This window comes from Planococcus citri, chromosome 1 (genome assembly GCF_950023065.1).
Source record: "Planococcus citri chromosome 1, ihPlaCitr1.1, whole genome shotgun sequence".
Lineage (NCBI taxonomy): Eukaryota > Metazoa > Arthropoda > Insecta > Hemiptera > Pseudococcidae > Planococcus > Planococcus citri.
In genome coordinates this window covers 20703582-20731574 of record NC_088677.1, presented here as the reverse complement: position 1 = coordinate 20731574, position 27993 = coordinate 20703582, and the positions used below count along the sequence as shown (strand labels likewise).

Below are 27993 nucleotides of genomic sequence, written 5' to 3'. Positions count from 1 at the left end.
CGACGTAAAACTCGAAACCATTTTTATTATGTACGAATCAACTTAAAACATACTACACGGAGAGCAAAAAAAGGTACTAAAATAAAAATAAATAAAAACAGGGAGAAAGAAAGAAAGAAAGAGAAGGAAAAGTAAAAGAAAAAAAAACGATTACTCGAATGAAAAAATGTAGGTACCTAATTTTTTAAAAAAGTAACACGGAATGCTTGTCGACACAAAGTAAAAATTAGGTAATTCATACATACTTAGGATAGATATACGAGATAAGGTAGGTAGACACTAGACAACTTAGATACCTTAATACTTTTTAGCGAAATACGACTAGGCAGATATAGGTATAGGGTATAGGTATGAATGTAAATATCACACAAATTAATAAAAACGAAAGAACACGAAACACGACGAACGAAAAACGATAAATAAAATGGAGGAAAAAAAATAAAGCGACGGCTCGAGGCTCAAGGCCCGAGGCATTAAGCGCAGGGCGCAGGCCGACTATTTAACTCGTATCAATGGTAGAGCCTTACTGCGTACCATGGCCATCTTGACGACATCTCGTACATGAGAGCAGCCTATCAAAAAATGGCTCATTCATTCGGCCTGACTCGCCTTTTCTGTTTCTCTCTCTCGAGTCTCGATCAAGTGTCTGACCGAATGGCGAACGGCGTCGAATCGACGAGATTTGGTATTAATCGCGATTAATAAATTATAACTAAACGGTGCGGCTTCTAGATGGAAATCTGATCTCGTTTACGGTCACCGGCACCAGCCAAAAGAAAAGAATAGAACAACCATAGTTGCAGGATGGGATGGCTCGCTAGTCTTTGTTACTGCCGTTGCTACCTTGCTTCTCTCACGAACTGGCATCTTTGGCACCTGAAATTGAGAAAAATATTACAATTATTAATTGACTTTTGTGAACCTCTGTTATAAAATGATGTTTTCTGAAACGAAAGGATTCAATAACGCAAGAAATTGAACCATTTGCGCGATTATTGGGTGAGTTTTTACCTAATTTTCACCTCTCCTAAACACTAAAATGATCGTAAATCCGTCCTTAACCTTAAGTATGTACTTAGCTCGCATAATTCAACCATATTTTTGGTCCTGTGATTACATTATATTTATTTACCATTTTTTGTTGATTTTTTTCCACTTTGAAGTGCTTTATATGGAACTAACATGATTCGGGAGATCAGGGAAAGGTTTCTCTTGAAAAAGTGATTAAGTATTTAGAAAAATTCTGCCCATAAATGAAATTTTAAAAAAATGTTTACAGACATCAATTTCTCATATAGTCTCATTTTTCCCCAATTTGGGGGACGGGGTGAGGGCTCCTCACAAGACAGTCAACATCATTTAGGGGGTCCAACAAAATTTTTTTCTTGAAAAAAGGGTTATGTCGAATTGTCGAACAATTCTAATGTGAAAATGAGATAAGTATTTTCAAAAAATTTCCCCTGATTTAAGTACTAGATTTATTTTCATTTTTTGCGATTTTTTCAACCTTTGGGGGCTCCTTACAAGGGGGTCATATGGTTTGAAGTATCGGGGCAAATTTTTTCTTGGAAAGGAGATTATTTAGAAATCTTCTGACGCAAAAACAAAAAACTGTCATGAATTGAACTTTTTTTTGATTTTTTTTTTTAACTGAGGGGGGCTACTGGCATCTCTTTTTTTGCAGATAGGGGAAAAATAGAAAATAAGGAATAGACGCTGCACGCTGCACGGTTGTACACCAAGTAGAAACATTTTAAATGTCTTATGCCTTATCCAGGGATTGAACTCGGTTACTGATTAAATAACTAAGTTACTGAAGTTGGGCTTGCGGTTATTAAACATTTTTTTACCGAGTTCTTTCATTTTCCTTTTTTTTTCAAAATTAAGTATGACCAGAATTTTTGAAAAAAACTCACTGCTTTTTCAGCGTTACAAATTTTATGTAATTTCTCAGATTTGATGATTTTTCTTTTGAAATTTTCTTAGGAATTTCCCAATTTTAATTACTTACGACTTATCATTTTTTGAATTTCTCGGTGGTTCTTGGTTGATTTTTTCCGGTTATGTTCAATTTTTACCTACATCTTGAATTTTGATGATTTTTTTCCGAAATAATTTTTCTATGATTTTGTTCTGAATTTTGATGATTTTTTTTTTCGTCTGAATTTTTGCTGAATTATATCACCTCGAGTTCTCGGGATTTTTTCATTGAAATTTTCCCTTGAGCTTGTGTGATTTTATTGATCAAATTTTAGTCGGGATTTGTCTGACGATTTTTTGAATTTGTGAGCTTTTTTGGCCATTTGGTGATTATTCGTTTGAATAGATGTTTCCAAATTTTGACGGGTATCAGTCTTTTGAAGTTTCACCAGTTCTTTTTTTTTTTAGTTTTTCGATGATTTTCAAGGTGTTTCCATTTTTTTTTCACTTCAAATTTTGGCGAAGTATCTCCAGTTTTGACAGACTGTTTTCAACTGTGAATTTTCACGAATCCATACTTTTAACTCTCGTGAGTTGTCTGTTCTGAATTCTCAGTGATATTTTCTGAATTGAATTTTCGAGAGTTTTCCATTTTCATAATTTCCACGATTTTGTATCAAATCTTATTGATTCGTTGTTTTGTCCAAATTTTTGTTCTTAATTTCGGCAAATCCTTTTTTCTTGAATTTTAGTGATTTTTGTACAATTTTCTCCCAATTTTGCCCCACAAGTTTTAGTAATTTTTCTGCTTAAAGTTTTGCAAAATTTCCTTTTTTACTGATTTTTTTGAGTTTGTTTTGAACTTTGAAACTTAGTGGTTTTATTTCGAAGTTTTTTTGGGACTTTGTTGATTTTTTCGCGTTTTATTCTTTTGAATTTTCGTAGATTCTATTTTTTAATTTTTTCACGATTTTCCTCGAATTTTCGCTTTTTTTTGGTGCATAAATTTTTGTGAAGTTTCTGCAATTTTATCGTGAATTTTCAGGAGTTTTTATAAAAAATTGTTTGTTGTTTTTCCTTAAATTTTAGTCAAGTGCTTTTTACTCTAATTTTTTCAGAGGAGTTTTTTGTACTTTTAATGGAATTTTTTTCAGCAGAAGTTCTCTAATTTTTGAAGAATAATTTGTCATTATGAATTTAGCTCTTGAGTTTTCTCAACATTAATATTCGTTGAGTATTTTTTTTTCTCTCCAGATCTTGATCTTTCCTTTGCTTCCTGTTTTGGTTATTTGCTCTCAATTTCAATAATTTTTTTGCATTTTTCATTCATTTTTTGAAATGTATGTCAATTTTTGCTTGGTTTTAATGTACATATTTTTCTCGTGAATTTGAGAATTTTTTTACTTTTTGAAGCACTGTGTCTGTGCATTTTTTCATCATAGAATTTTCTCAAATGATTTTCACAAATCACTATTTTTGCAAATTTTGATTACAATCTTCCCCTCCCTTCTTTAAATTTAATTTTAATGTTTTCCGTTCCAAAATGATTCTTCTTGATTATGAGATTTTTCACAGTTATTGTTGATTCTTTCTCAACTCTTGAACAATTTTTTTCATTAAATGCTCCCACATGTCAAAATTTCTGCCATTTTACAATTGGTATTTTTGTGTTCGATTTTTTTCACTGATTTTGGATAAACGATTAAATTTTGTTCCTCCTTATTTCGGTGGACTCCCTCTCTCTGTTTTGAGCTTTCGCTATAAGTTTCTTGAAAAATAAACTTTATCCAAATTTTTATGACTTTTTTCTGTTTTTTTTTTCTTTTTTAAAGTGATACTTTTGAGATTTTTTTGAATTTGTTGTTTTTTTGTTATTTAATCAAAAATAAAATATTGTAATGTTTTATTCGGATTAAAGTTTTTTGGTCACCTCTTTTTTTCACATTAAAATTGTTTTGGTTACTTTTTCCAGTTTTTTTGGGTACCAAAGTTACTTTTTTGAGAAAATTTTGAGTACAATCCCTGCTTATCAGAAAAAGTCCCACCAAGTTTAAATAAGGGCCACCCTATTGAGCACACAATCATGCTTGAAAAAAAGGGCACAACTGTAGATCTATTAACGATATTCGGACCTCGTGATGTTCAAAAAAAATTGACACCCCCCCCCCTCCTCGTCGCATGTGTAAATTCGTTTCTCAAGAATCTGGAAAACTGGAGAAATTGTGGCCTGGAGAACCAGGAAAAGTCAGGGAAAATCATTTCCAGAAATGAGTGGTCACCCTGGCTCATCAATAACTCCGGCTTGTGATTTGCCATCGCGTATCTTTCCAAGTGTATTTCTTCCTTATATAGACGCCTATTTCAATTTTGAAAATAAACGGATGAAAATCTTGAAACTGTCATCCTTTAAACTGTGTACTATATATACTTAAAATACAAATAAGCTGCACGCAACGCCAGAGCCAGAGCCAGCGTCAGCGTTAGTGCCTACAACTTACTTACAAGCTACAAACTACAAGTTACGCAAATTACCCGAGTAAACATTTTACCTGAATCATTTCGAACTGTCGACATCTTGAGAAGCAGAAGCAGAGGGTTGCGTGAAAGGAGTTGGCAATAAATTGTGACGCAATCGAGCGAAATTACAACCTATAGCAAAGCAAGAAAAACGCGTAAAACTACCGAGCTCAGCAAACTACGAGTATTTAAGTACGCAACACAACAGCCTACTGTACATGTATGTAGATTGTAGATGTACTATCTAATACGAGTATGTATCTACGTATCTGTCTATCTACTGTATCTCTAGTCTACTTTGTTCAAGATACTATATACGTATTTAGACATAGGTAGGTGAGAATTTGGCGACTTACCATTTTCGATTTTTCGATGATCACCGGGCGCCGGCGACACGTTGGAATTTTTAATCAACGATGCGGCCATTTCGCGTACCGATTTCTTTTCTGTAAGTACACATAAATCGATGTATCGTATTGCAGCATATCATCTGCCATGCTAAGCTAATTTCCACGTAGGTAATTTACCTAATCTTAGGTAAATCATAAGAGTACTCGACTAACCTGGAAGATAGTCGCTGTCGGGTTCTGCAGCAGGTTCCACATTGCTGATGGTAGCACTTGTAATCGACCTGGTAATACTGGTGGTGCTACCGCCACCGCCGCCTCCATTATCAACGTCCTTCTTATTAGTACTCGTAGTATTGTTGTAGTTATTATGGTTAATGTTGGCGCTGTTTTTGTCCGCTATGGTAATACTCGTATTTTCATCGGTCCCGCTACGTGCGACACCTACGAGCGATGGAAAAACTAGTTGAAATTGGGAAAAATTTGGTGCATCGTTTTTCTCATCGATGCAAGCCAGAGCACCTGCGCCAGGGGTTGAACCCGTCGTATTTTTCTTTTTCTTTTCTTTTTCTTTTTTTCATCAAAGATCCAACTTACCAGATTCGTTACGAGCAGCGCTAAACTGCGCAGCGGCCATTCTACGCGCCAACGGCGAAACGCTGTAATTCTGAGCCGAATTGTTCAAATTATCGCTAGACTTGGAACGCGAAACGTCATCTTCAACGTATTGCAAATGGCTTTTCTTCGGCAATGAACTAAGTTGTTTAAAAAACATAAAAAATGAATCAAAAGATCTCTTTGACGTCTCCATCTTCGTCATCGTACGAGCTTAGGGCTTACTTACTTGTGGTTTGACTTGGGACTGCAAATGGCGCTGGCGTTCTTGCGATCGCATTCCAAGTTGCCATCCGGATTAACGGGAGACGTTTGACTAGGAGTAACCGCATCGGTCAGAATTGAGCTAACGCTACGAGTGAGAGAGTAAATAAATGAGTAAGCAAGTAAATATGTACTATGAATGTGCAACCGGATGATGAGCATGAGAGGTCGAATAACCAGAAAAATGGTCCATCTACAAACCTGTCATCCGATGTGGGCGAAATTAACGGCGTTGCCGACGACGAAGTAGCCGAGCCGGACTTGAATAAAGGCGTTTCACCGACCAAGGTTGCGCTGGCGCTAACGCTGGTGTCGCCATCGCCGTCATCCTCGGAAACGCCTTCTTCTGTTGCACGTATATGTGATCTGGACGGCGGTTTGGTTTTCGCTCTCTTCGGTCGACTTTTGGCCAAATGTTGTAATTGTTGATTTACACTACGAGGCAATTCCGAAACTGAATCCAACGACTCTGAGAAGACAAACAAAAGTCGACCGATCGTTACTCGTTGGTCGTTACTAGGCCGTCATTACCAACTACCAGAAATACCAACCTTCGGTGGAAGACTGTAGACAAGGTAACGAATTTGGAATGTCGTCTACTGAGATACCAAGTTCAACGCAATCGACCACCGACTTTGGTCGCGGTTTACCGTGAATACTGATTCTCTTGAAATTTAAATGCGGAGTCGCCTGGAACAAATACCGAGTCCATTAAATTTTCATTTTTCACTTTTTTTTACCTATACCTATAGCGAGCCCAACTTCTAAGTAGTGTGCGCAGATGAGCAAATTCTAGTAGTCGGGGACCCCGCTTAAGAATCAATTGCACCCCCCCCCCCGTCGATCCTTTGGGACAACTTCTTTTTAAAAGGGGGAGTCTTAAGGAACATTTATAGCCCTTGTACTCAAAAAAAAAGTGGCCCTACTTACAAAATAGCGGCCATTTTGATTGACAGGTCAGCCGAAATCGCAGATTTTGCGTTCCAACATAGGACTTGCTCAAAATTTTTCAAAGATCGAAAGTCAGGCGCTCATCACCTGTCAAAATTTCAAGTGCTGAAGTGTCTTTTTCGATTTTTGGTGAATTTTTGAAAATCAAAAGGCCAAAAATTCGGGAAAAAATCAAAATTTTACCAAAGTGACCAAGATAGCTGAAATTTTGGATATACCCTATTTTCGACATGCCAAATCGATTGGAAACTGTTTCAAACCGTTTTGAGCAGTTCTGGAGCCTTCAGCAGATTTTTAAAACTCGAAATTTCCACAAAATATCATCACATAAAGTTTGAAATTACAAATTCACGCTGCACTTCAACTGAAACACGCTATTGAGTCGACTGCTGGTAGGTTTGAGTCATTTTGGAGCCTCCAGTGACCTTTTGAAAATTACTGGAGCCTCCAGTAGATTTTTGAAACTTGAAACAAACGAAGATCTAAAGCCCTGCACTCCAATTTTATCACCTCCTGAACACGACTTCAGGTGAGTTCAAGTCATTTTGGAGCCTCCAGCGACTTTTTGAAAATTACTGGAGCCTCTAGTAGATTTTTGAAACTTGAAATTCCCGCAACATTTTACCAAATGGAGCTGGCAAGCTGAAATTTACTTCGCAAACTAATTTCAATGCGATATGAAGTCGACTACATGATGGTTTCAAATGATTTTGAAGCTTCCAGCTACATTTTGGAAATTTCAATTTTCCAAAAAACGCCATACAATCTTTCAAAAAGTCGCTGGAGGCTCCAAAATGACTTGAAATCCACCAGAAGTCGACTTCGTAGCTTATTGAAATTAGTTTGCAGAATGATTTTCGATTTCCCATCTTCGTTTGATGAAATTTTGGGGAAATTTCGAGTTTCAAAAATCTACTGGAGGCTCCAGTAATTATCAAAAAAATGCTGGAGGCTCCAAAACGACTTGAAATGCCCCTGCATTTGACTTCGTAGCGTATTGAAATTAGTTTGCAAAGTAAATTTCGGTTATCCAACTTCATTTGATGAAATTTTGTGGGAATTTCGAGTTTCAATAATCTACTGGAGGCTCCAGAACTGCTCAAAACGGGCTGAAACATTTTCCAATCGATTTGGCGTGTCGAAAATAGGGTATATCCCAAATTTCAGCTTTCTTGGTCAATTTGGTAAAATTTTGATTTTTTCCCTCATTTTTGGCCAAAATTTGATTTTCAAAAATTCACCAAAAATCGAAAAAGGCACTTTAGCACTTGAAATTTTGACAGGTGAAATTTTTGCCTGATCTTTCGATCTACCTTTGTACAGTTTAAAGCATTTCGTGCAAGTCCTATGTTGGAACGCAAAATCTGCGATTTCTGCTGATCTGTCAATCAAAATGGCCGCCATTTTGTAAGTAGGGCCACTTTTTTTTTTAGGACAAGGGCTAGAAATGTTTCTTTGGACTTCCCCTTTAAGAAAAAAGTGGTCCCAGTGGTTGACCGAGGGGGGGGGGGTGCAACAGATCTTTAAACGGGCTCCCCGACTGACATAATATATATACTTTGCTCTGATTTCTCAAAATTTTGATCACTTTTTTGCTATTTTCAGTTACTTGAGTCACTAAAAAAATTAAATAGTGGATTTCATGTCTACAAAATAAGTACTAGATGTAGGAGTAAATCGAATTCCAAAATGTAAACTTTTGAAATATATCAATTTCTTCCTCGGCCACAGGCACCTTAAGCCGATCGTTCAACCGAATATCTCCCCATGAACCGTCTTATACATAATTATTAGGGCTAGGATTTTTATGATAATGCTTTTTTTTTGTAGCAACACCCTATACGGCATAAATATATTTTCTTTGCGTTTCATTCCATTCTGAGGCGAATGGTGAAAGTTGATAGTGCTTTTTTTTTGCTTTTTTTGGGTGTAAATGCTTTAAAATGCTTATTTTGGCCCAAAAAGGCCGAAATTTTGCTTTTTTGGGGCTTTTTTTCGTCGTTAGCGCTTTTTTTGGTAAAAAATTGGTAAAATTGAAGAAATTAGTTCCCAAAATACAAAAATTTATCAACTTTTGCACATTTTTGAAAAAAATGAATAATTTTTGAAAAAAGATCAGTTTAAAAAAACAAGGGAGAAAAAACTGAAAAATAACAGATTCAGTTTTCATTATTCAATTTTTATTTTATTTTTTTTTTTTCTAATTTTTAGTTTCAGTTTTTTCCTTTTTTTTTCATTTTCTTCTTTTCGTTCATTCTGGTTCATGTTGTACATATATTTAAGGGGGGTATCTTGCTGGGTTTGAAAAAGCCTTCATTTTGATATGTAACATGGTCGGATTTGATAGCGCTTTTTTTTGGTTTTTTCTTACATTTTTAATGCTTTTTTATAGCGCTTAAAACGTGTTTGATAGCGCTTAAAAATCCTAGCCCTAATAATTATGTAAAAAACCTATAATACTTTCATCCGGATCGAATCGAGAATGAACTCAATCGATAAAATGTGCTTTACACGCTGGAGTTATTAAAAATACAGCAGCAGTTGAAAAAAAACAATAACAAATGGCATTAACGCATTAGTACACTCACCAAATTCAAATATTCTAACTAAAAATCCATCATATCGAACAGCCGCAATTGATAGGAAGAGAAAAAAATATATTAAAATTATATGGCATTAGGTATTTTGTAATTGGGTCATTCAATGCCAAATCGGCGGATTTTTACACGAGGGGTCTTCGGTTTAAAAAAAATTCTGTTTCAACTTTGAAATTGAAACCCAGTAAATATTTTGTTGTGTAGTCCCATCATTTGGCTACAAAATGACTCACTCATTATTCAGATTTCGTCCAAATGAGCTCCAGAATTTTATATCTTAACCAACTTTTTTCGTTCCACTTAACCCAATGATGTGTTCAAGTGGAACAGACGGGCTGGGTCAAGTGGAACGAAGAGTTTCCCATAAGAAAATACTTAATAGAAAATTAACGCCTGATTCTGAATTTTTAATATATTCTTCGCCTCAGCGAGAGCTCTAGTTTGATATTTTTACAAGCTTTCTACGGTGAAAAATAATGTAGACAGGAAGATCCGAAATTAGCATTTTGAGACAATTTATGAAATTACAAATGTTTGTGTCGAGCTAGAAAAGTATTGAACCGATATGAGTAGGTAGGAATATGTAATGGTAGTCTGGTACTCACAATAGGAGAGCGATCGTCGGTTTGAAGACTAGAAAGACTGTCGGAATGATCCAAATGCGAAGATTCCGAGCCCATTCGAAGTTTGCCAGGTAAAACATCGGGCGTCAAAGATCTACGTTTACTTCCATCTCGAGCCAAGGAACGCGTACAAGTGGAAAGAGATTCGATTATTTCGTCGGTAACTTTATCAGAAACGTGAGCTGCAACTGCTAAATTCAGGTCGCTGAAAAATATCGAGTACCGAGTAAAATAAGTATAAACGTCGATTTCGATTCGCTGCTTTTGAAATTTGAACGAGGAAAAATTAGCAGTTTAACAGACGGATCAGGGATCCGACTCGTACACCAGAGCAGCTGGCCAGGCGACTTTTTTTTCCTTCTATTATTTTCAACTTACTTTATTTTATTCATTATATGAGCGCCGGCCTGTTCGACGATACACGATCGTACAAATTCATTTTCCAGACAATTTTTTACGTTAGCCAACGTTTTAATGTCGCGTTGGAATTGTTCGTTTTCGAAAACCGTAGGGCACTCCAGTTGGGCGCATTTAATTATGCTCTCCGTCGTGTCCTGAAGAATAAAAAGAATATAAATAATAGGTAGAAACAAAATAACGTACCTACTACTCGTAGTCGTAGTGAGTAAAAAGTATATTCTTACTCGTAAATGATTGGCAATGGTGGAATGAAGCTCTTCGCTGACACTTCGTAACTTGGCGTCGACTGGATTTGCAGCGTTTTGTTCATTTTTCAGTATTACATCGTGCAAGTACGATAGTAACTGTGCAAACACAGACACACACCATGAGATGAGAGATGAGACAAGCAAAATTACAACCACTAAATCAGATAGATCTGGTCTAGCTAGGAGCTATAGCTAGCAAGCCACGAGTATGAACTCGTAGGTACTTACATGTTTCGAATTGTTAGCATCTTGAATGAGCCTGGATGCGTACTCTAAATCGTGATCGTTGCGATTGTCCGGCGTTAATTCGGATTTAAGAGTTTCTTGTATTTGACCGATCAACTTGTCAACCACGTGCTGAGTGGAGCTCAGTAGGAAACCCTGCGTCAACATGATACACAATACATTTACATACATTTATATAGGTAAGGTACGTTCCTAAATCCGTTAATGTACCTACAAATACATAATAAATAGACAGCACATGAGCACACTTACTTGTTGCAAACGATACGCGTGTCCGTTATGATATCGTTTTGGAGATACATTACGATGCAGTATATCTTGGATTTTTTTCATAATATTTTCCGTTTTTTCGGCCGATATTTTCATACAGGCGACGATATCATGAACAGGAAATGGCATGTGCTTGAGCGTGTAATTACTGCAAACGCCATTTATTTTGAATTTAAAATTAAAATACAAGTTAGCATGAGCAGTAGGTAGGTACTGCACTGGCACTACATAAATGTACTACAATACAATATACAGATTGCGCAGAAATATCGAGACCCCCAACAAAGTTTTTTGCAATGATGATAGCATACGATTGGTTGTTGGAGTGAGATTATAACATTCCACCAATCATATGCATCTATTTCACATTACCAATCCGACAAACCATCTCAACTTTCAGTTTGAGGTTAAGTTGTGATCAAGTAGAAATCAGTTAATATTTTTGATCATTTTTTTGACGATGTTGAGAATTGACAAAAAATATCAAAATAATCGACTGATTGTTCTCAACAACTTTAAACAAGATGTAGGATTGATGGAAATTTTATCCTAAATCTTCCTACATTGTAGTACTGTAATCGGTAATGATTCCATGATGAAAATTCAAATTGATTTCAGGTCAATTTCTTACTGAAGGCTTAAACTTGACTGCAAATGTTGGTTGATTTTTCTTTCTCTACAGACATCAAATGATGCATAATGAAGTTGAAGTCAATTATCGGTCGATTTTTACTGAGTCATAAAACTGTTGTGAAAATCGATGCCAAATTTTTCTAAGTTTGTGGTATCATAATCGATGACTTTTTTTGAATTTTGAGCTTGGATCAATTTATTATCAATTTTTTGGTCAAATGAAAATATGTCAAAAATTGATTGAAAATTGTTGCAAATGGTAGTAATACATAGTATAATTATACCTAATTGATAAGTTTTTAAATCAGAAGTAGAGTCCATTTTTCATCAATTTTTTGTAAAAATGATGAATATGGTAATGTGAAAACTTGATGTGAAATATTTATTGATTTTGCGTTGAAAATAGACATTAATTCAGCAAATAAAAGTTGAAGTTGATTTTAAGCAGGTTATCTCTCAGAAATGAAAATGATGTGAAAATTGATTCAAAATTGTTGTATATTTGTGCTGTTGTAATCAATAGCTTTTTTGAATTTTAAAATTTGAATCAATTTTTCATTGGTTTTTTGTTGAAATGAGAATAGCCAAAAATTGATTTTGACTAATTTTTGCTGAGAATTGAAAATGGTATGAAAATCCCTTCAAAATTTTATGGTGGATTAACAGCGCAGAAGTAGTAAAAGTAGACCAAAAATTGATGAAAAAAATAGACATCAATTTACTACTCACAGATAAGGTGTGCAGCAAAAAGTATAAGTAGTTTTTCAAAAAGTTTTAAAGTCACTGAGAAGAAGTGTTATATAACATTTTGCTTAATTTATGTGGGGTCATCTTGACCCAATTTTTGAGTTGCGGGAGAGTCGAGTTGCATGGATTTTCTCATCAAATCATTTTAAATAAGTATCAAATTCACATGATATATTTGCAATAAATATGAACTGTAATTTTCTCAAGATTTAGGGTCGTTTTTCAAAAGCTCAACACAAGATTGATAAAAAAAAAAGAGTAGGTAGGAAGTACTCAAAATCACTGATGCAGATATCAAGTTGATTTTGCATCAAATCACAAAGAAGTATTGAAAAATTAACTGAGAAACTAGGTAGATACACATACTCTTCAGATTATCGACAGAAAATATGTGGCAATGTCTCAACATGAAATATGCTCCATTGGTAATTTTGCTCAATTTTATACTAACAATGTTTGAGAATAAGTAGATTTTACACCAACAAAAATGATGAAAAGGAAATTTATTGGCTTTAACTCGACTTCAAATTTGGGCCAACTCGACCTCATTTTGTTTTCAAGATTGTGTCAAGGTGGTTTGTCAGGAACCTATATTTTCAATAAAAAATTTTCTTTGGGGTACTCAAAATTTTTCCACATCCTGTATATTGTATTGCAGGTATGTCCCCTCAACCTAAGGATACCTCCTTTCTAGCAAAGGTAATAGGCAATAGCCAATGGGACAATCGTCCTGCATCCTACTCTGGTAAAATAGTGGCAGGTATGCGACAAAACCATGTGGATGCACTTATCAATACTTTTGAAAGTATCATGATATCAGATCAATATAATTGATACTTTTGTTTATTCATTTTTTGCTTAAAAATAGCTGGAATGTCCAAACATTCGCCGAAGAAAAACTACTCAAAAATGAACAAAAGTTTCAAAAGCATGTATCAAGTTTGAATTGATTAGTGTTGATCTGATACATATCGATAAATATCATGTTATATTGGGTATCATCCCATCCCTAAATGGTGGTAATGAATCTGAATCAAAAACAAACAGATGGTATGTATAAGTTAAACATCTTACCTTTCTAAAGCGTAAGCGAGATCAGCGTAACCTTGTAAGGTGATGTTATTCCTATCATAAAGAATATTCTTGAGATGCGCGTTGATTTGCAAAGCCTTGCCTAATAATCTGGCACCGGCATCACCCATCAAATTCCCACTGTAAAAATGGCACATGGTGTCATAATAACCAAAACATACTTGCTAGTACGGTATATTGTGTTGATTGCTACTACTTATTTATATGTTCATTTTTAACCTTGAATTTAACTAAAATAATCAGAATGGCCAAAAATCAGCGGTATGCAGAAAAATGCTAAGAAACTGAGGATCTACTCCAGAGAATTTATATCTATAATAAGGTGAAACAAATTATGGCTGCTCACAAGAAAAAGAGAAGTGGAATAGCTTACATGCTGGGGAAAGATGGAAAATACTGTGTCAATAATCAAGAAATGGAAGAGGTCTGGTTAGATAATATAATATGTAGAAGAACTATATGGATATGATATACTACCAGCTCAAATTGAAGTTACATCCTTTGAGGATACACCACAAATAGAAATGTGGGAGCTGAGGAATGCTGTGAAGAGAGCCAGAAATCACAAGGCAGTGGGAGAATGTGAGAATATTATTACTTTATGCCTGTTACCGTAATGGGTTAAATCACTACTTCAAAGGGGAGAACTAAGAAATACTCCGTAGAGGATAACTTACCTGGCTAGCTCAGCAGGACGGCATTATAATAATAGACCACAAGATGTGGATAAAATACACGCACATGTTACACAAATGGTATATTTTATCACGTAATTATGTCACAATAGACGATTAACCGATAAATAAGCACAAATTAACCAAATTAAACCGAGATTATCCGAAATTAACACATATTCACAGATTACAACGTGGGTTGATCTGAGAATTTACAAACCAGTGCAACAGAGCACTTCATTAGCACGGAAGACCGTTGACGTGATCAGTGTACAACAAACTACACCGTTCCACACGCTCGTAGCTGCGTCTAGGGTGCAGCTCCGAGTAGGACAACGCAGTGTTACCATGAGGAGTAATACATAATAGTACTACATAGGCAGGTTAGGCATATGCGGATATAACACTTCACTTTGTTTATTTTTTTTTTTTTTATTAATTCTTTCATATATTTCTGTATTATTTTTAAAATCGTTCGAGAGATGATGATACCAACGACACAATATGCTGCTGTTGCCGTCTGTTGTTTTGTTCGGTTCCATTCACGTCTGGCGTCTACAATTATTGTCATTATTTTTAAGCTTTCTTCTTGGAACATCGATAAAATGTATTTTTGTATTTTTCTTTTTGTATGTATTTTTTTTTCTTTGTTTTTATCCGTGTGTATGTATTTTAACTAGGTCAAAACTCTTTTTCTTCTTTTGTAATTTTTTTTTTTTGTTTTATTCGACTGCTGCGAGACCCACCTTGCAATTTGTATCCAATTCCATGTTTGTAAATAGTGTGTTATCCTTAAGTTTTGTCTTCCCCCCCAGAATTTTATTTATTTCCCCAGAAAAAACTCTTGGTAATTTCCCTGGGCTTAATGCCTTTGTAAATAATGTTGTATGAGTCAATACGCTTTTTCTGTGTTTTTCTCCGTTATTGCTGTTTTTGTTTCGTTATACGTTTCTACTGCCTTTTTATTTATTTTATTATTTTTTTCTGTAATGTTAATTTATTTTTCTCAAAAAGTAACAATCATTTATTATTATTATCACCTGTAACTTGAAAACAGTCATATTCTGCTTTTTCGGATATTTTATTTTTTTTTTATTTTTTTTTTTTTTCAAAATTGGAAAGGTTAACAGCTACGTTTAAAAATTATTTTTAAGATCATTTGGAACTAGATTGTAAGTTGTAATGTCTACTCAATTGCAGCCATTTGTGATTGCATTTGACTTCCTGTGACCTTTTGTGTCCCCTTTCTGCTCATTGTAGCAATGTGCCATTTGTGCAACCATTCCCACAAATTGGCACAAATTAGATGAGGTTTTCCCTTTATCAACATCAGCTGTTTTCATCGTATCATTGTATGTGATGAAAACAGCTCATACCCTTCCGCGAACCATTTGTGTTCAACGAAGGAAGGAACTCACCTTCCATACCCCTCCCTCGTTTTACGATCCATTTGTGATCAAAACGTTACGATCCATTTGTGATCAAAACGTGGTGTTACCTGCCAGAGTTTCTTCAACTCTCTTTTGATCCTGTCTTCGTGTTGTTTAGTATGCGTTCATGGCGTGGTGTTGTTATTGGTTGGTGCGTCGGTGATTTGGTGCCTTAGGGTGCCAGTTACTGGTGGCCAATTGGTGCAATGCGGCGTTATGAATAGCGCTTAACCTCACACCTCTAAATTTAACACACTTTTGTCTCTCTCGTAATTTCTCATCATAGAAACTACGGGGGGCAGAAGTATATACCCATGATATTACTCATAGTCAGGTCTTAGCTCATATGTGGTATATAATGTATCCGTAATTGTCTCCGATGAAGAAGCTCATCATCAAAGCTAATCTCGGAGGGGCATATGTTATATCCGCATATGCCTAACCTGCCTATGTAGTACTATTATGTATTACTCCTCATGGTAACACTGCGTTGTCCTACTCGGAGCTGCACCCTAGACGCAGCTACGAGCGTGTGGAACGGTGTAGTTTGTTGTACACTGATCACGTCAACGGTCTTCCGTGCTAATGAAGTGCTCTGTTGCACTGGTTTGTAAATTCTCAGATCAACCCACGTTGTAATCTGTGAATATGTGTTAATTTCGGATAATCTCGGTTTAATTTGGTTAATTTGTGCTTATTTATCGGTTAATCGTCTATTGTGACATAATTACGTGATAAAATATACCATTTGTGTAACATGTGCGTGTATTTTATCCACATCTTGTGGTCTATTATTATAATGCCGTCCTGCTGAGCTAGCCAGGTAAGTTATCCTCTACGGAGTATTTCTTAGTTCTCCCCTTTGAAGTAGTGATTTAACCCATTACGGTAACAGGCATAAAGTAATAATATTCTCACAAGAAGACCTCATACCAGCAAAGCAGACTTGATCAAACACATAAACACCGTGGTATGAAAAGGAGCTTCTGAAGATAATAAATGAATAATATATGATGAATGTGTGCTATCAAAGGACTTCAAAGCATAGAACCATTGCATTAATGAGCCACTCATTAAAGCTGCTACTTACCATTATAAATGCCAGAATAGAAAAGAACCCTATTGACAAAAAGTAACTGCCTAAGACCGCCTACAAATGGGACGGTGTACTTTTGTGTTTTTTCCAGCATATTTGTGTAAACGCAGTGCTGATTTAATTGTTGAACTCCAAATCATTAATCAAAGTTTCGGGGAACATTTGTTAATGATTTGTAGTTTAGCAATTAAATCCCCCGTATAGGGACGGGTCAAGAATATCCCTATGGTACCCTCTGCCTGTCGTAAAAGGCGACTAAAAGAGGACCAGGCAAGCAGAGTGGTCTAGATAGCAGCCCTATCACCATGATGTACCTAGCATGACTGGTAACCAAGTCAGATGAAAATCAACCTTACTCAAAATACGCAAACAACAGGAAACGGATGGAACTATGGGATCCCAGGCAGAGGTGAACCCCTGGAAAACGCACGCAAACAAAAGAAAATACAAAAACTCACTGATACCTCAGGCTCATCCTCAGCAAGTTCCACACCATAGCAGACAGGCCAACAGGCCTACCACCAGGGCTTCAAACCTGTACCCGTACACCAAGTACCCAAATACCCGAACAAAAATCCAACAATTTCTGTACCCGAACCCGTACCAAAACCCATACCCGTACCCAAAAAATGAAATGAGGAATACCCGAACCCATACCTGAATGTGAAAAATGTTGATACCCGTACCCAATACCCATACCCGATTCTCTGAGAAATCTGTACCCATACCCAATACCCATACCCAAAAATGTTCGGGTATGAAGCCCTGCCTACCACTTATAAAGAAACGACGGCAATGACAATTAAATCTGCACGGTGTTTATAGGAGTATGCTGAAAAAGCGCAAAAAAAAGCAGTTCCATTTTTAGGCGGTCTTGCAGGGTTACTTTTTGTCAATAGGGAAGATTGATGAAAACCTCAGTGAAACTCGATATGGCTTTGTAGCAAAAGGGAACAGAGATCACTGAATGCTAACAGGGAAATAATTGCATGTTTTATCGATTATGAAAAGTCATTTGATCATGTTAACTGTGAGAGGATGTTGAATATCCTAAAGAAGTACAATGTTGATGACAAAGACCTGTGAATAATAAGGAATCCGTACTGGGGACATAATGCAAACATCAAAATTGGAAATGTATACTCAGAGAAAGGATGTGCTATCAAAATAGGTGTGAGGCAGGGATGCCTGCTATCACCTAGGCTGTTCAACTTTTATGCAGAGGAAATTATTGAGAGAAGCAAGAATTAAGAGAATGGGACTCAAGATCAATGGCAAAAAAATCAATGAAATAAGTTACGCAGAAGGCAAAGTGATTCTTGCTGGAACTGAAGTGCAAATGCAGGTACTGATCAACTGGATAAACAGCGCTGGATTAAAATATGGAATGAAGATAAATGCAGGTAAAACCAAGGTTATGAAATTCACCAAGAAAGGAGATACAGAGGTGAAATATCAACATAGGAACTAAGAACACAGGAAATTGAAAGTGTAAATCAGTTTAGATACTTTGGAACGTTGATAAATAATGATGGTAGAGATCAAATTAAGGGTCATAATCTCAAAAAATTCATTCAATAAGTTGATAGTACTATGCAACTGCAACAAAATGGCGTGGTGTGGTGCATTACCTGATATCCAATGTTGCTAAACACTGATTTCCGCCCAACGCGTTGATTAAACTATACAGATCGGATTTCAACTTGCAGTCTGGGATGGATAATGTCTGCAAAACGCAATCTTCTTCCTGCAAGTGCAGCACAGTAACAAATAACAATCAGTACCTTTACCAGTTCACCTACCCTGACACTGAACTACACATCAATGGTACATTGGTACGCAATAGGTGATATCACAACGTACCTGAATCATACGAACTAAAGCTTCCATGATGACGCAAATATGTTTGGCTCGTACGTTGATTACATTTCGACCCATATGAAAATGTTTTATAGACTTATTTTTACTGACTGCCGTGATCACTGATGCTAATTCAACGTCCATATCTGCATATAAAATAGGTATTATGTACAATGTAGATACGAAATACATACTAGTAGGTACGAATAACGTTTCGCGTTGCAGCTAGAATTACGTACTATTTTCAGTGATATCCAGACTCGCTATGGAACGTACTCCGTGCACGCATGATTCCAGAACGTGAGCTCCTTGAGATCCCAAATTGTTACAACTTATGTCCAATGCGACGTCGGCGATCGTTTCGTTACACGCTAAACCCAACAACAGATTTCTGCAACAGAGCAACAACGCTCATCATGCTAATGCTAAACCATTGGTTTTTTCAAAAATCAATACAGACACTCACTTGAGCGCATCCAGTGGTAATTTACAGTACGACATGACGATAGATTTCAGCCCGATTGAAGAGGTGAAGAACTGCTTAAAAGATGGCGGTAATTCTTTACTTTTCTTCGTGCTGAACACGTTATGCGAAACATTCAAGGTGATCAAATTGGTGGCGCAGCCTCTCAAAAGTGCACCGAAAATCTACGAAGACGAATTTGTTAGTCGTCGAATAAGAACTTCGAACGGCGCGATGAAAGTTTCTTACAACTTACCGTTTCTAAAGAGCAATCAGTTTTTGAAATATCCAAATGAGAGATCACGTTGGGTTGAGCTAAAAAATTACACAGGTTCTGCAAAAAAAAAAAAAAAAATGCTAGTCAACGTATTGTATACAATTGACAGAAGAAAATAGAGCTCGGTGGTACTCATATGAATCACTTACCGTAACATCGTCCTTAAGATTATTTCCGCTAAGATTCAAATGCGTTAACGTATCGGGCATACACTTGTTGACGGATAACGCGTGAGCAATGTGACTAACCCCTTTGCAAGTTAATCCGCAATGAGCTAAACTCAAATGAATCAAACCTTTCGGCACTTTCGATATTGGACTTTTAATGTGCGAAGTACCTGAAATTGTACCAATATAGATATTATGATTTTTCCTTTGAAATGTACTTGGGGGGGGGGGGGTTTCTAATTTCGACAGGTGTTATTATTTTTGAATTTCTCGATGGTTTTTAGTGGATTTTCTCCTGTTTCGATTGATATTTACATCTTGAATTTTGGTGGTGATTTTTTTCCGAAATAATTTTTCCATGATTTTGGTCTGAATTTTGATGATTTTTTTCGCCTGAATTTTTCCCGAATTTTATCACTTTGAATTCTCGTGATTTTTTCATAAAAATTTTCACTCAAGCGTGTGTGATTTTATTGCTGAAATAGTGGGGATTTCTCCTTAGTTTCGGTTCCATGTTTTTTTTTTGAATTTTGTGAATTTTTTTCTTCGCCAATTTGGTGAGTTTTCTTATGAATTTTTGTAGATTTTTCCCCTATGCTGACGGGTATGATTTTTTCGAATTTTCGCGAGTGCTTTTTTTTCAAGTTTTTCGACGATTTTCACGGAATTTCCATTTTTTCTCTTATCAAATTTTGACAAAGTTTTTCCAGTTTCGACAGACTTTTTGAACTTCGAATTTTCACGATTCCACATAGTTTTGTTCTAAATTGTGATCCTTTTTTGCCTAAATTTTGACTGCATTTTTTTAATTTTAACAGTTTTTTTTTGAGTTTTGTGCTTTAAAAAACAAGTGATTTTTTTTTGCTCACATTTTCTGTGGAATTGTGATTTTTTATCTTCTAAAAATCGTGATTTTCTTTAAATTCTGATCTTTTTCTCGAGAAAAGAGGGAAGCTTCTTCAAGATTTGATGACTTTGTTTTGTTTTTTTTTTATTTCCACTTTTTGTGATAGATTTTTCTGCATCTTGATATCATTCATTCGTTGATCCCCCTCTCTCTTTTCATCTCCACTTCCAGTTATGAGGGAAGGTTCTCCGGGTTTCCTCTCTCATTGAACAATTTTTTTTTCAAGTTCGAATTATTTTTCTCTGTTGAATCCTCTTTTTCAAGTTCGAATTATTTTTCTCTGTTGAATCCTCTTGAGTTTTGCTAGAAATTTTTCGATGATTTTTCTCAAAATTTTTTTAATCAATTTCCGAATTTATTACCTAATTTTGATTCTCGTGAGTTCTCTGTTCTGAATTCCTAATGAATTTTGCTGAACTGAATTTTCGAGAGTTTTCCATTTTCATCATTTCCATCATTTTGTTTTGGATTTTATTGATTCGGTTTTCTGTCTAAATTTTTGTTCTTAATTAATTTCGGCAAAACCTTTTTTTTTTTGAATTTTTGAAGTTTTTTATAAAATTTTCTCCTAATTTAGCCCTAAATTTTAGTAATTTTTTCTGCTTAAATTTTCTCGAAATTTCCCTATTTACAGATTTTTTTTGAGCTTTTGAGTTTTTTTGGACTTTGAGACTTGATGGTTTTATTTAGCATTTTTTTTGAGGTTTTCTTGATTTTTTTAAAAGTGTTATTCTTTTGAATTCTCATAGATTTTATTTTCTAATTTTTCGACGATTTCCCCCGAATTTTTGTGTTTTCTTTTGTGTCTAAATTTTCGTGAAATTTTCGCAATAAATTTTAGTGCTTTTTACCTTAATTTTTTCAGTGGAGTTCTTCTACTTCTAATCGAATTTTTATTCTAGAATCCTCGTGATTTTTTTCAACTTTTCAAATTTTGACAGAACTCTGTTTTTTTGGTTCATTTTTAATTTCACTCGGTTTAGTTTTATTCTTAGGGACTTGTGATTTTGATTTATTAAAAGAAGATCACAAGGAGGTTTTTCTACATTATTTTTTGACTTTTTGTTTCTCTCTAGATCTTGATCTTCGCTCTGCTTCCTGTTTTGGTCATTTTCACTCAATTTCAATCATTTTGTCGTTTTTTTTCTATTTTTTTTTTTTTTTTTGGAATCATGTCAATTTTTGACAGTTTTGATGAAGAAGATTTTTTTTCTTTTTGAAGCAATGCACATTTTTTGTATTCGAATTTTTAAAATGTTTTTCACTAATCACTGGTTTTCCAAATTTGGGTTTCAATCTCCCCCCCCCCTCCCCCGCCTTTCTTTCCTGTTGATTTTAATCAGTTTCCCGTTCGAAATGATTCTTTTTATTTCTGGTTTTTTTTTTTTTACAAATTACTGTTTATTCTTTATCAACACTCGAACACATTTTTTTTTAATCAAATCCTCGCTCATGTCAACATCTTTGCTATTTCACAATTGGTATTTTTGTGTTTGATTTTTTGAAATGATTTTGAATACGAGTAATAGATTAAATTTCATTCCTCCCTGTTTCAGTGAACTTCCCCCTCTTCTTTCAATTTTGCAGTTTTTTAGTAATTTAACACGTTTTTCGATTATGTTTCCGGAATCCAATATTTATTTCATGCTTTTTTTTGTGTTTTGATCTACGAGTAGTAGTTCACTTTCGAAATGTTAATAATTATTTGTTTTGAGCTTTTGCTACTTTTTTTCTATAATGGGTTTTATTCGAATTTGGATGTTTGTTTTCTGTATTTTTTGAAAAAACTCCTATCGAAATTTGTCGTTACGTTTTTTTTTTGTAATCTAAAATGAAATGTAATGTTTTGTATGCATTGGGGTTTTTTATTAGCCATTTTTTTTTTACATTAAAATTTTTTGGGGTACTTTTTCCGGCTTTTTTGGTTACTAAAGTTACTGAAAATAATCGCGTCTGTCTCTTCGACAATTTATCATGGTTCGACTAACAACAAATTGGCGTACCTTGGTTGATTTTCGCAATAAAACCGCACAGACTGGAAGCACCTGTAACATGATAAAAATCAAATATGTAAAAATAGATAATAATTATGACTCAAAAAAACACCACGACGCACGCGGTTCAAAATCGTTATGGTACAAACAAGCGGGTAACATGCTCGTGAATATTTGTACTGTACATATAATCGTATAGCGATGTGACCTACCTTTATCTTCGATTAAATTGTTAGAGAGATCGATAGTGTGTAACATGGTGTTTCCGTTCGCTATCAACGATAATGATAATTTATGAGCGAAGTCCCTGTCGCAAAAAACAACAAAATAAAACGCAAAATTGCGCGAATTAATACCAACGTATGTACTTGAAAAAAAAGTAGTGAGACAGCTTTCTTATAAATCTACAAAGATGGTGAAGTAGGTTACACCGTACCATCGAACTCCGATTCCGTCTAAGTATAATTCTTCGATGCTCAACGACTTCTTCATAACGTGTAAAAGTCTTTCGAGGGCTTCGTGAGTCAATTTTATGTTATGGGCTCGAAGTTTCGTAAACCAAGTGTTGAATTCCAAGGCGCTAATGATCGGAACTAAGTCTCTGAAATGGTTGCGTTGCAGTTAGAATAATTGCGACTATGGTGACCGATAATACGTGAGGTATCGCCATCGGTAAAAATATTCTTACTTGGGATCCAGGTAATCGAAATCGCGTAAGCATAATTCCCTCGTGTTATGAGTTTGATAAATGGTGTCTACATCCTGATTAAACAAACAAACAGCCAGTCAGTCAGTCACGTTACTTGTCGAACGTATGTACATACAAAATTCTTATGTAAATGTATCTGACTCGAGTCGCAGTCTGAGTCTGACTTACCCACGCTACTTCTTCACGGTAAGGTAGGCCATGGTAATCGCACATACACGCGTACTGCGTGGAGAATCCGCCGCAAGGAGCCATACCTCGCACTTCGTTGGTAAATCTATCCGGTTCGTCTAAATACTGTACACGACTTTCCGGAAACACGTCTATTTTACGTATTATGTATCTGCAAACAAAAAACCAATAAGTTATACGGAAAGCAACTCTATTCGAGTGTACTGTATTGGAGGTAGAAAGAAACGGAGAGAGAAAGATATCAACTCGAGGAGGTATAAGTTCAGGGATTGTACTCGGTTACTTTTTAAGTAACTGAGTTTCCGGGTACTTTTTTAAAATCATGGTTACTACGAGTAAAAGTTACTTTATCCCAGTTCTTTCATAAATTTCCTTTTTTTTTCCAAAATTATTACCAGAATTTTTGAAAAAAAGTTGATCTTATTTAAATGGCCTCACTGCTTTTTCAGCGTTACGGATTTCAATTGGATGATTTTTCTTTTGGAATTTTCTTCGGTTTTTCCTAATTTTAATTACTCATTAGTTTTGAATTTCTCGGTGGTTTTTGGTTCATTTTCTCCTGTTTTTATTGATTTTTACTTACATATTGTATTTTGGTGATTTTTTTCCAAAATAATTTTTCTATAATTTGGTTCTGAATTTTCATGATTTTTTTTCTCCTGAATTTTTGCTGAATTTCATCACCTTGAGTGACGAGTTCTCGTAATTTTTTCTTAAAAATCTTCCCTATTGTTGATCAAATTTTAGTCTGGAGTTGTCTGATGACCTTTTGAATTTTGTGAGCTTTTTTCGTATTTGGTGATTATTCGTTTGAATTTTTGTAGATTTTTCATCATAATTTTAACGGTTATCAGTCTTTTGAATTTTCACGAGTTTCTTTTTTTTTTTAATTTTTCGATGATTTTCCCAGTGTATCTATTTTTTTTCTCTTCAAATTTTGACGAAGTATCTCCAGTTTTGACAGACTTTTTTCAACTATGAATTTTCACAATTTTTTTTCACGAATCTATACTTTTAATCCTCGTGAGTTGTCAGTTCTGAATTCTCAGTGATTTTTCCTGAACTGAATTTTCGAGAGTTTTAGATTTTCATCATTTCCACGATTTTGTATCGAATTTTATTGGTTCGTTTTTTGGCCAAATTTTTGTTCTTAATTTTGGCAAAACCTTTTTTTTTTTTTAATTTTTGTGATTATTTTGAAATTTTCTCCCAATTTCGCCCCAAATTTTGGTAATTTTTTTCTGCTTGAAATTTCTTTTTTTTCCAGATTTTTTTTTTTGAATTTTTCGGAGTTTGTTTCAACTTTGAGACATGATGGTTTTATTTCGAATTTTTTTTGGAGCTTTCTTGATTTTTTTGAATTTTCACAGATTGTATTTTTCAATTTTTCAATGATTTTCCTAGAATTTTTATGGTTTTTTTTTGTGCATAAATTTTTGTGAAGTTTCTGCAATTTTTATTGATTTGTTTTTTTTTTGCCCAAATTTTTGTTCTTAATTTCGGCGTAACCTTTTTTCTAGAATTTTCGTGATTTTAACATTTTTTGCCAATTTTGCCCCAAATTTAGGTAATTTTTTCTGCTTACGTAAATTTTTACAAAATTTCTTTTTTTTCAGATTTTTTTTTTGAATTTTTCAGAGTTTGTTTCAACTTTGAGACTTGATGGTTTTTTTTTTCGATTTTTTCCGAATTTTTATGGTTTTTTTGGTGTATAAATTTTTGTGAAGTTTCTGCAATTTTTATAAATTCGTTTTTTTTGCTCAAATTTTCTTTCTTAATTTCGGCGAAACCTTTTCTCTTGAATTTTCGCGATTCTTATAAAATTTTCTCCCATTTTTTCCCCAACTTTGAGTAATTTTTTCTGCTTAAATGTTTACGAAATTTCCTTTTTTACTGATGTTTTTTTTTTTTTGAGAATTATTGAGAATTTGTTTTGAACTTGACTTGATGGTTTTATTTCGATTTTTTTAGGTTTTCTTGATTTTTTTTTGCGTTTTATTTTTTCGAATTCTCGTAGTTTTTTTTTTTAAATTTCTCGACGATTTCCCCCGAATTGTATTGTTTTTTTTGGTGCATTTTTTGTAAAGTTTCTGCAATTTTTTCGTGAATTTTCAAGAGTTTTAAAAAAAAAACTTTTATGATGTTTTTTCTTAAATCTTATTCGAATGCTTTTCACTCTAATTTTTTGGAGAAGTTTTTCTACTTTTAATCGAATTTTTATTCTTGAATTCTCGCAATTTTTGGAGAATGTTTTTTCATTTTGAATTTCGCTCTTGAGTTTTATTCTTAAGGAATAAGGACTTATGATTTTGATTTATTAAAAGAAGGTCCCAAAGAGGGTTTTCAACATTAATATTCTTTGGCAATTTTTTTTCTCTCCAGATCTTGATCTTTCCTTTGCTTCCTGTTTTGGTTATTTTCTCTCAATTTCAATCATTTTGTTGCATTTTTCATTTACTTTTTTGAAATGTATGTCAATTTGTGCCAGGTTTTACTGTACATATTTTTCTCGTGAATTTGAGAATTTTTTTCCTTTTGAAGCACGGTGCATTTTTTCGTGTTCGAATTTTCAAAATTATTTTCATAAATCACTACTTTTGCAAAAAATTTGGATTACAATCTCCTCCTCCCTTCTTTACCTTTGAGTTTAATTTTTTCAGTTCTAAAATGATTCTTCCTACCTATGGGTTTTTTTTTACAATTGTCGAGTCTTTCTCAACACTTGAACAATTTTTTTCATTAAATGCTTCCTCATGTCAAAATTTCTGCAATTTTACTACAATTGGTATTTCAGTGTTCAATTTTTTTTTAGTGATTTTGAATAAATGATTAAATTTTGTTCCTCCATATTTCGGTGGACTCCCCTCCTTTTTGTTTTGAGCTTTCGCCATAATTTTTTTTCAAAATAATTTTTATTCAAATTTTTATGACTTTTTTCAGTTTTTTTTTTTTTTTTTTTTTTTTTGAAAAAAGTGATTCTTATTGAGATTTTTGTCGTTTTTTGTTAATATAAAATAAAATGTAATATTTTGTTCGGATTAAAGTTTTTTGGTCACCTCTTTTTTTTTCAACTGAATTTTTTTTTGGTTATTTTCTGGTTTCTTTTTGGTTACTTTTTTCAACTTTTTTTTGGTTACCAAAGTTACTTTTTTGTGAAAATTTTGAGTACAATTCCTGTTCAAGATGAAAAAAGTACTTACGAAAATGGTATCACAGGGAATATAGTATGAATGGCCGTATGTAGCGCTTGTATCATGGCATCTACTTCTTGGCTGCCGCATTCTTCACTGGTATAGAATGTGTACAGTTTGTCGTTCACCGCAAATGACAACTACGCAAACGTATACAGAAAATAAAATATAGAATAAACATGGATAGAGATACATCGTTTTGTTTCGCAAATCTTCGAGCCTTGGACCGACTCGTACTATAATACATTTGAGGTACGTCACGGTACCCGAATACTAACTTGATTCGATTTTCGACTTTCTATGCCTTGAATCTCCAAATAATGGCAATGAGAATCGACCTACGTACAACAACAAAACGATTATAGGTATTATAAAAATATGTATGCGTAATAGTTTAACTAACTACGTATGTATCTGTAGGCTCGTATCTTATCGTACGTCTACGTTGATGAAACCCAAGTAAACTGTTCTGTTACTTTGGTATTCGCAATTCGTATTACTTACTCGAGTCGGAATTTTGGCAGTTAGCAGAAAAAATCTACATGGCGAGAACACCTGTAAAGGATAAGAAGACAATCGTCACATGATCGTAGTTCTTGAACAAATTGAAAATTGAAATAGGTACATCATATAGCAGCTAGTACATACCAGCACTCTGTTTTCAGTCTTTTCCGCCTTCGTTTCGAACTTGACGACATTCTTAAGCAGTATCTTGACATGTTTACCGAGCAGCAGTTTAACGCTTTCTGAATTCAGCAAGAGCAAAATGACAAAAAATAAAGTAGACGATCAGTAACTTGTAAAAGAAGCAATATTATACGTATAATATGAAGTAAGGAAGTAGCAGCGTAGAGCCACTAGCTACTCACCATTCAAATCTTTGGTGAGCTGAGATCTCGTCGACATCTCTTCGTCGTCTGAATATTCCACAACACGAATTTCTACGCGAAAGCTGAAGCTAATTTTTCTCGATGCATTGAGCCCATGATAGGTACTTGTATTTCACGTACGTACGTATAATGTGTTGCTGCAAGCGTTCGCTCGAAGAGAGTGGGTGTGTGAAGCAGGTCCAAGGTGCATTCGCATTAGTCACTACTCGTTAGAATTATTGTAGACGTATAAGTAGTGATATCATCGATACCAACCGGAAAACAAATTACATCGCCGGATTATGGGGAATACTTAGGCGGGAACAGGCGATGCGATACGCGTACTTTACGATAAAACGTAAAAAAAACTATAAGAAACAACAGAAATTTAGAATTCAAATTAATACTTCACCGCTGAATCCACCACATCTTGCTCATTGATTCATCAGTCATCACTAAACCAATGAGTCCCATTAGAAAGTGGACTACAGAGTGAAGAAACCAAAGATAGGAAATTACGAGTACAATAGCGAATAGCATTCGCATTAGCCATACCTGAACCTAGAATTTTTGCCGCCGCCGCTGTCGCTAATTACAAACCAAAACCAACACCCATACCTGACCCCGAATGCCCCCAAATAAGAATATTATCAACAATATACGTCTATAAACAACAA

General features: G+C 34.7%; 1 protein-coding gene across 4 annotated transcripts; it reads right to left on the bottom strand.

Moving 5' to 3' along the window:
• Positions 1-5: 5 nt before the first annotated feature.
• LRR (Leucine-rich repeat) lies at positions 6-27993 on the bottom strand. 4 transcript variants are annotated; one of them, XM_065370388.1, is made up of 32 exons: positions 27872-27993; positions 27317-27684; positions 27096-27193; positions 26952-27002; positions 26726-26785; positions 26457-26587; positions 23236-23407; positions 23047-23120; positions 22795-22959; positions 22571-22665; positions 22368-22409; positions 19440-19627; positions 19270-19347; positions 19017-19198; positions 18790-18941; positions 18554-18696; positions 18322-18437; positions 13473-13610; positions 11001-11166; positions 10731-10883; positions 10479-10598; positions 10213-10388; positions 9817-10039; positions 9203-9220; positions 6215-6353; positions 5865-6132; positions 5629-5751; positions 5382-5539; positions 5001-5228; positions 4794-4883; positions 4470-4569; positions 6-876 (listed from the first exon to the last, which is right to left on the bottom strand). In XM_065370388.1, exons 2-31 carry the CDS (start codon positions 27351-27353, stop codon positions 4475-4477), a joined length of 3879 nt encoding a protein of 1292 aa, XP_065226460.1. In that variant the 5' UTR covers positions 27354-27684; positions 27872-27993; the 3' UTR covers positions 6-876; positions 4470-4474. The 4 variants fall into 4 exon arrangements, with proteins under 4 accessions (XP_065226460.1, XP_065226464.1, XP_065226463.1 ...); XM_065370392.1 differs by lacking the exon at positions 4470-4569; XM_065370391.1 differs by lacking the exon at positions 9203-9220 and having other exon boundaries at positions 27872-27992.

Bases quoted from the DNA above. Each gene is read 5' to 3' on its own strand.
- LRR (XM_065370388.1), bottom strand. From the start codon at position 27,353: ATGTCGACGAGATCTCAGCTCACCAAAGATTTGAATG. The intron at 27,003-27,095 runs GTATGTACTAGC...TATCCTTTACAG, and splicing joins AGACTGAAAACAGAGTGCTG to GTGTTCTCGCCATGTAGATT. The intron at 19,348-19,439 runs GTAAGTGATTCA...TTTTTTTTGCAG, and splicing joins ATCTTAAGGACGATGTTACG to AACCTGTGTAATTTTTTAGC.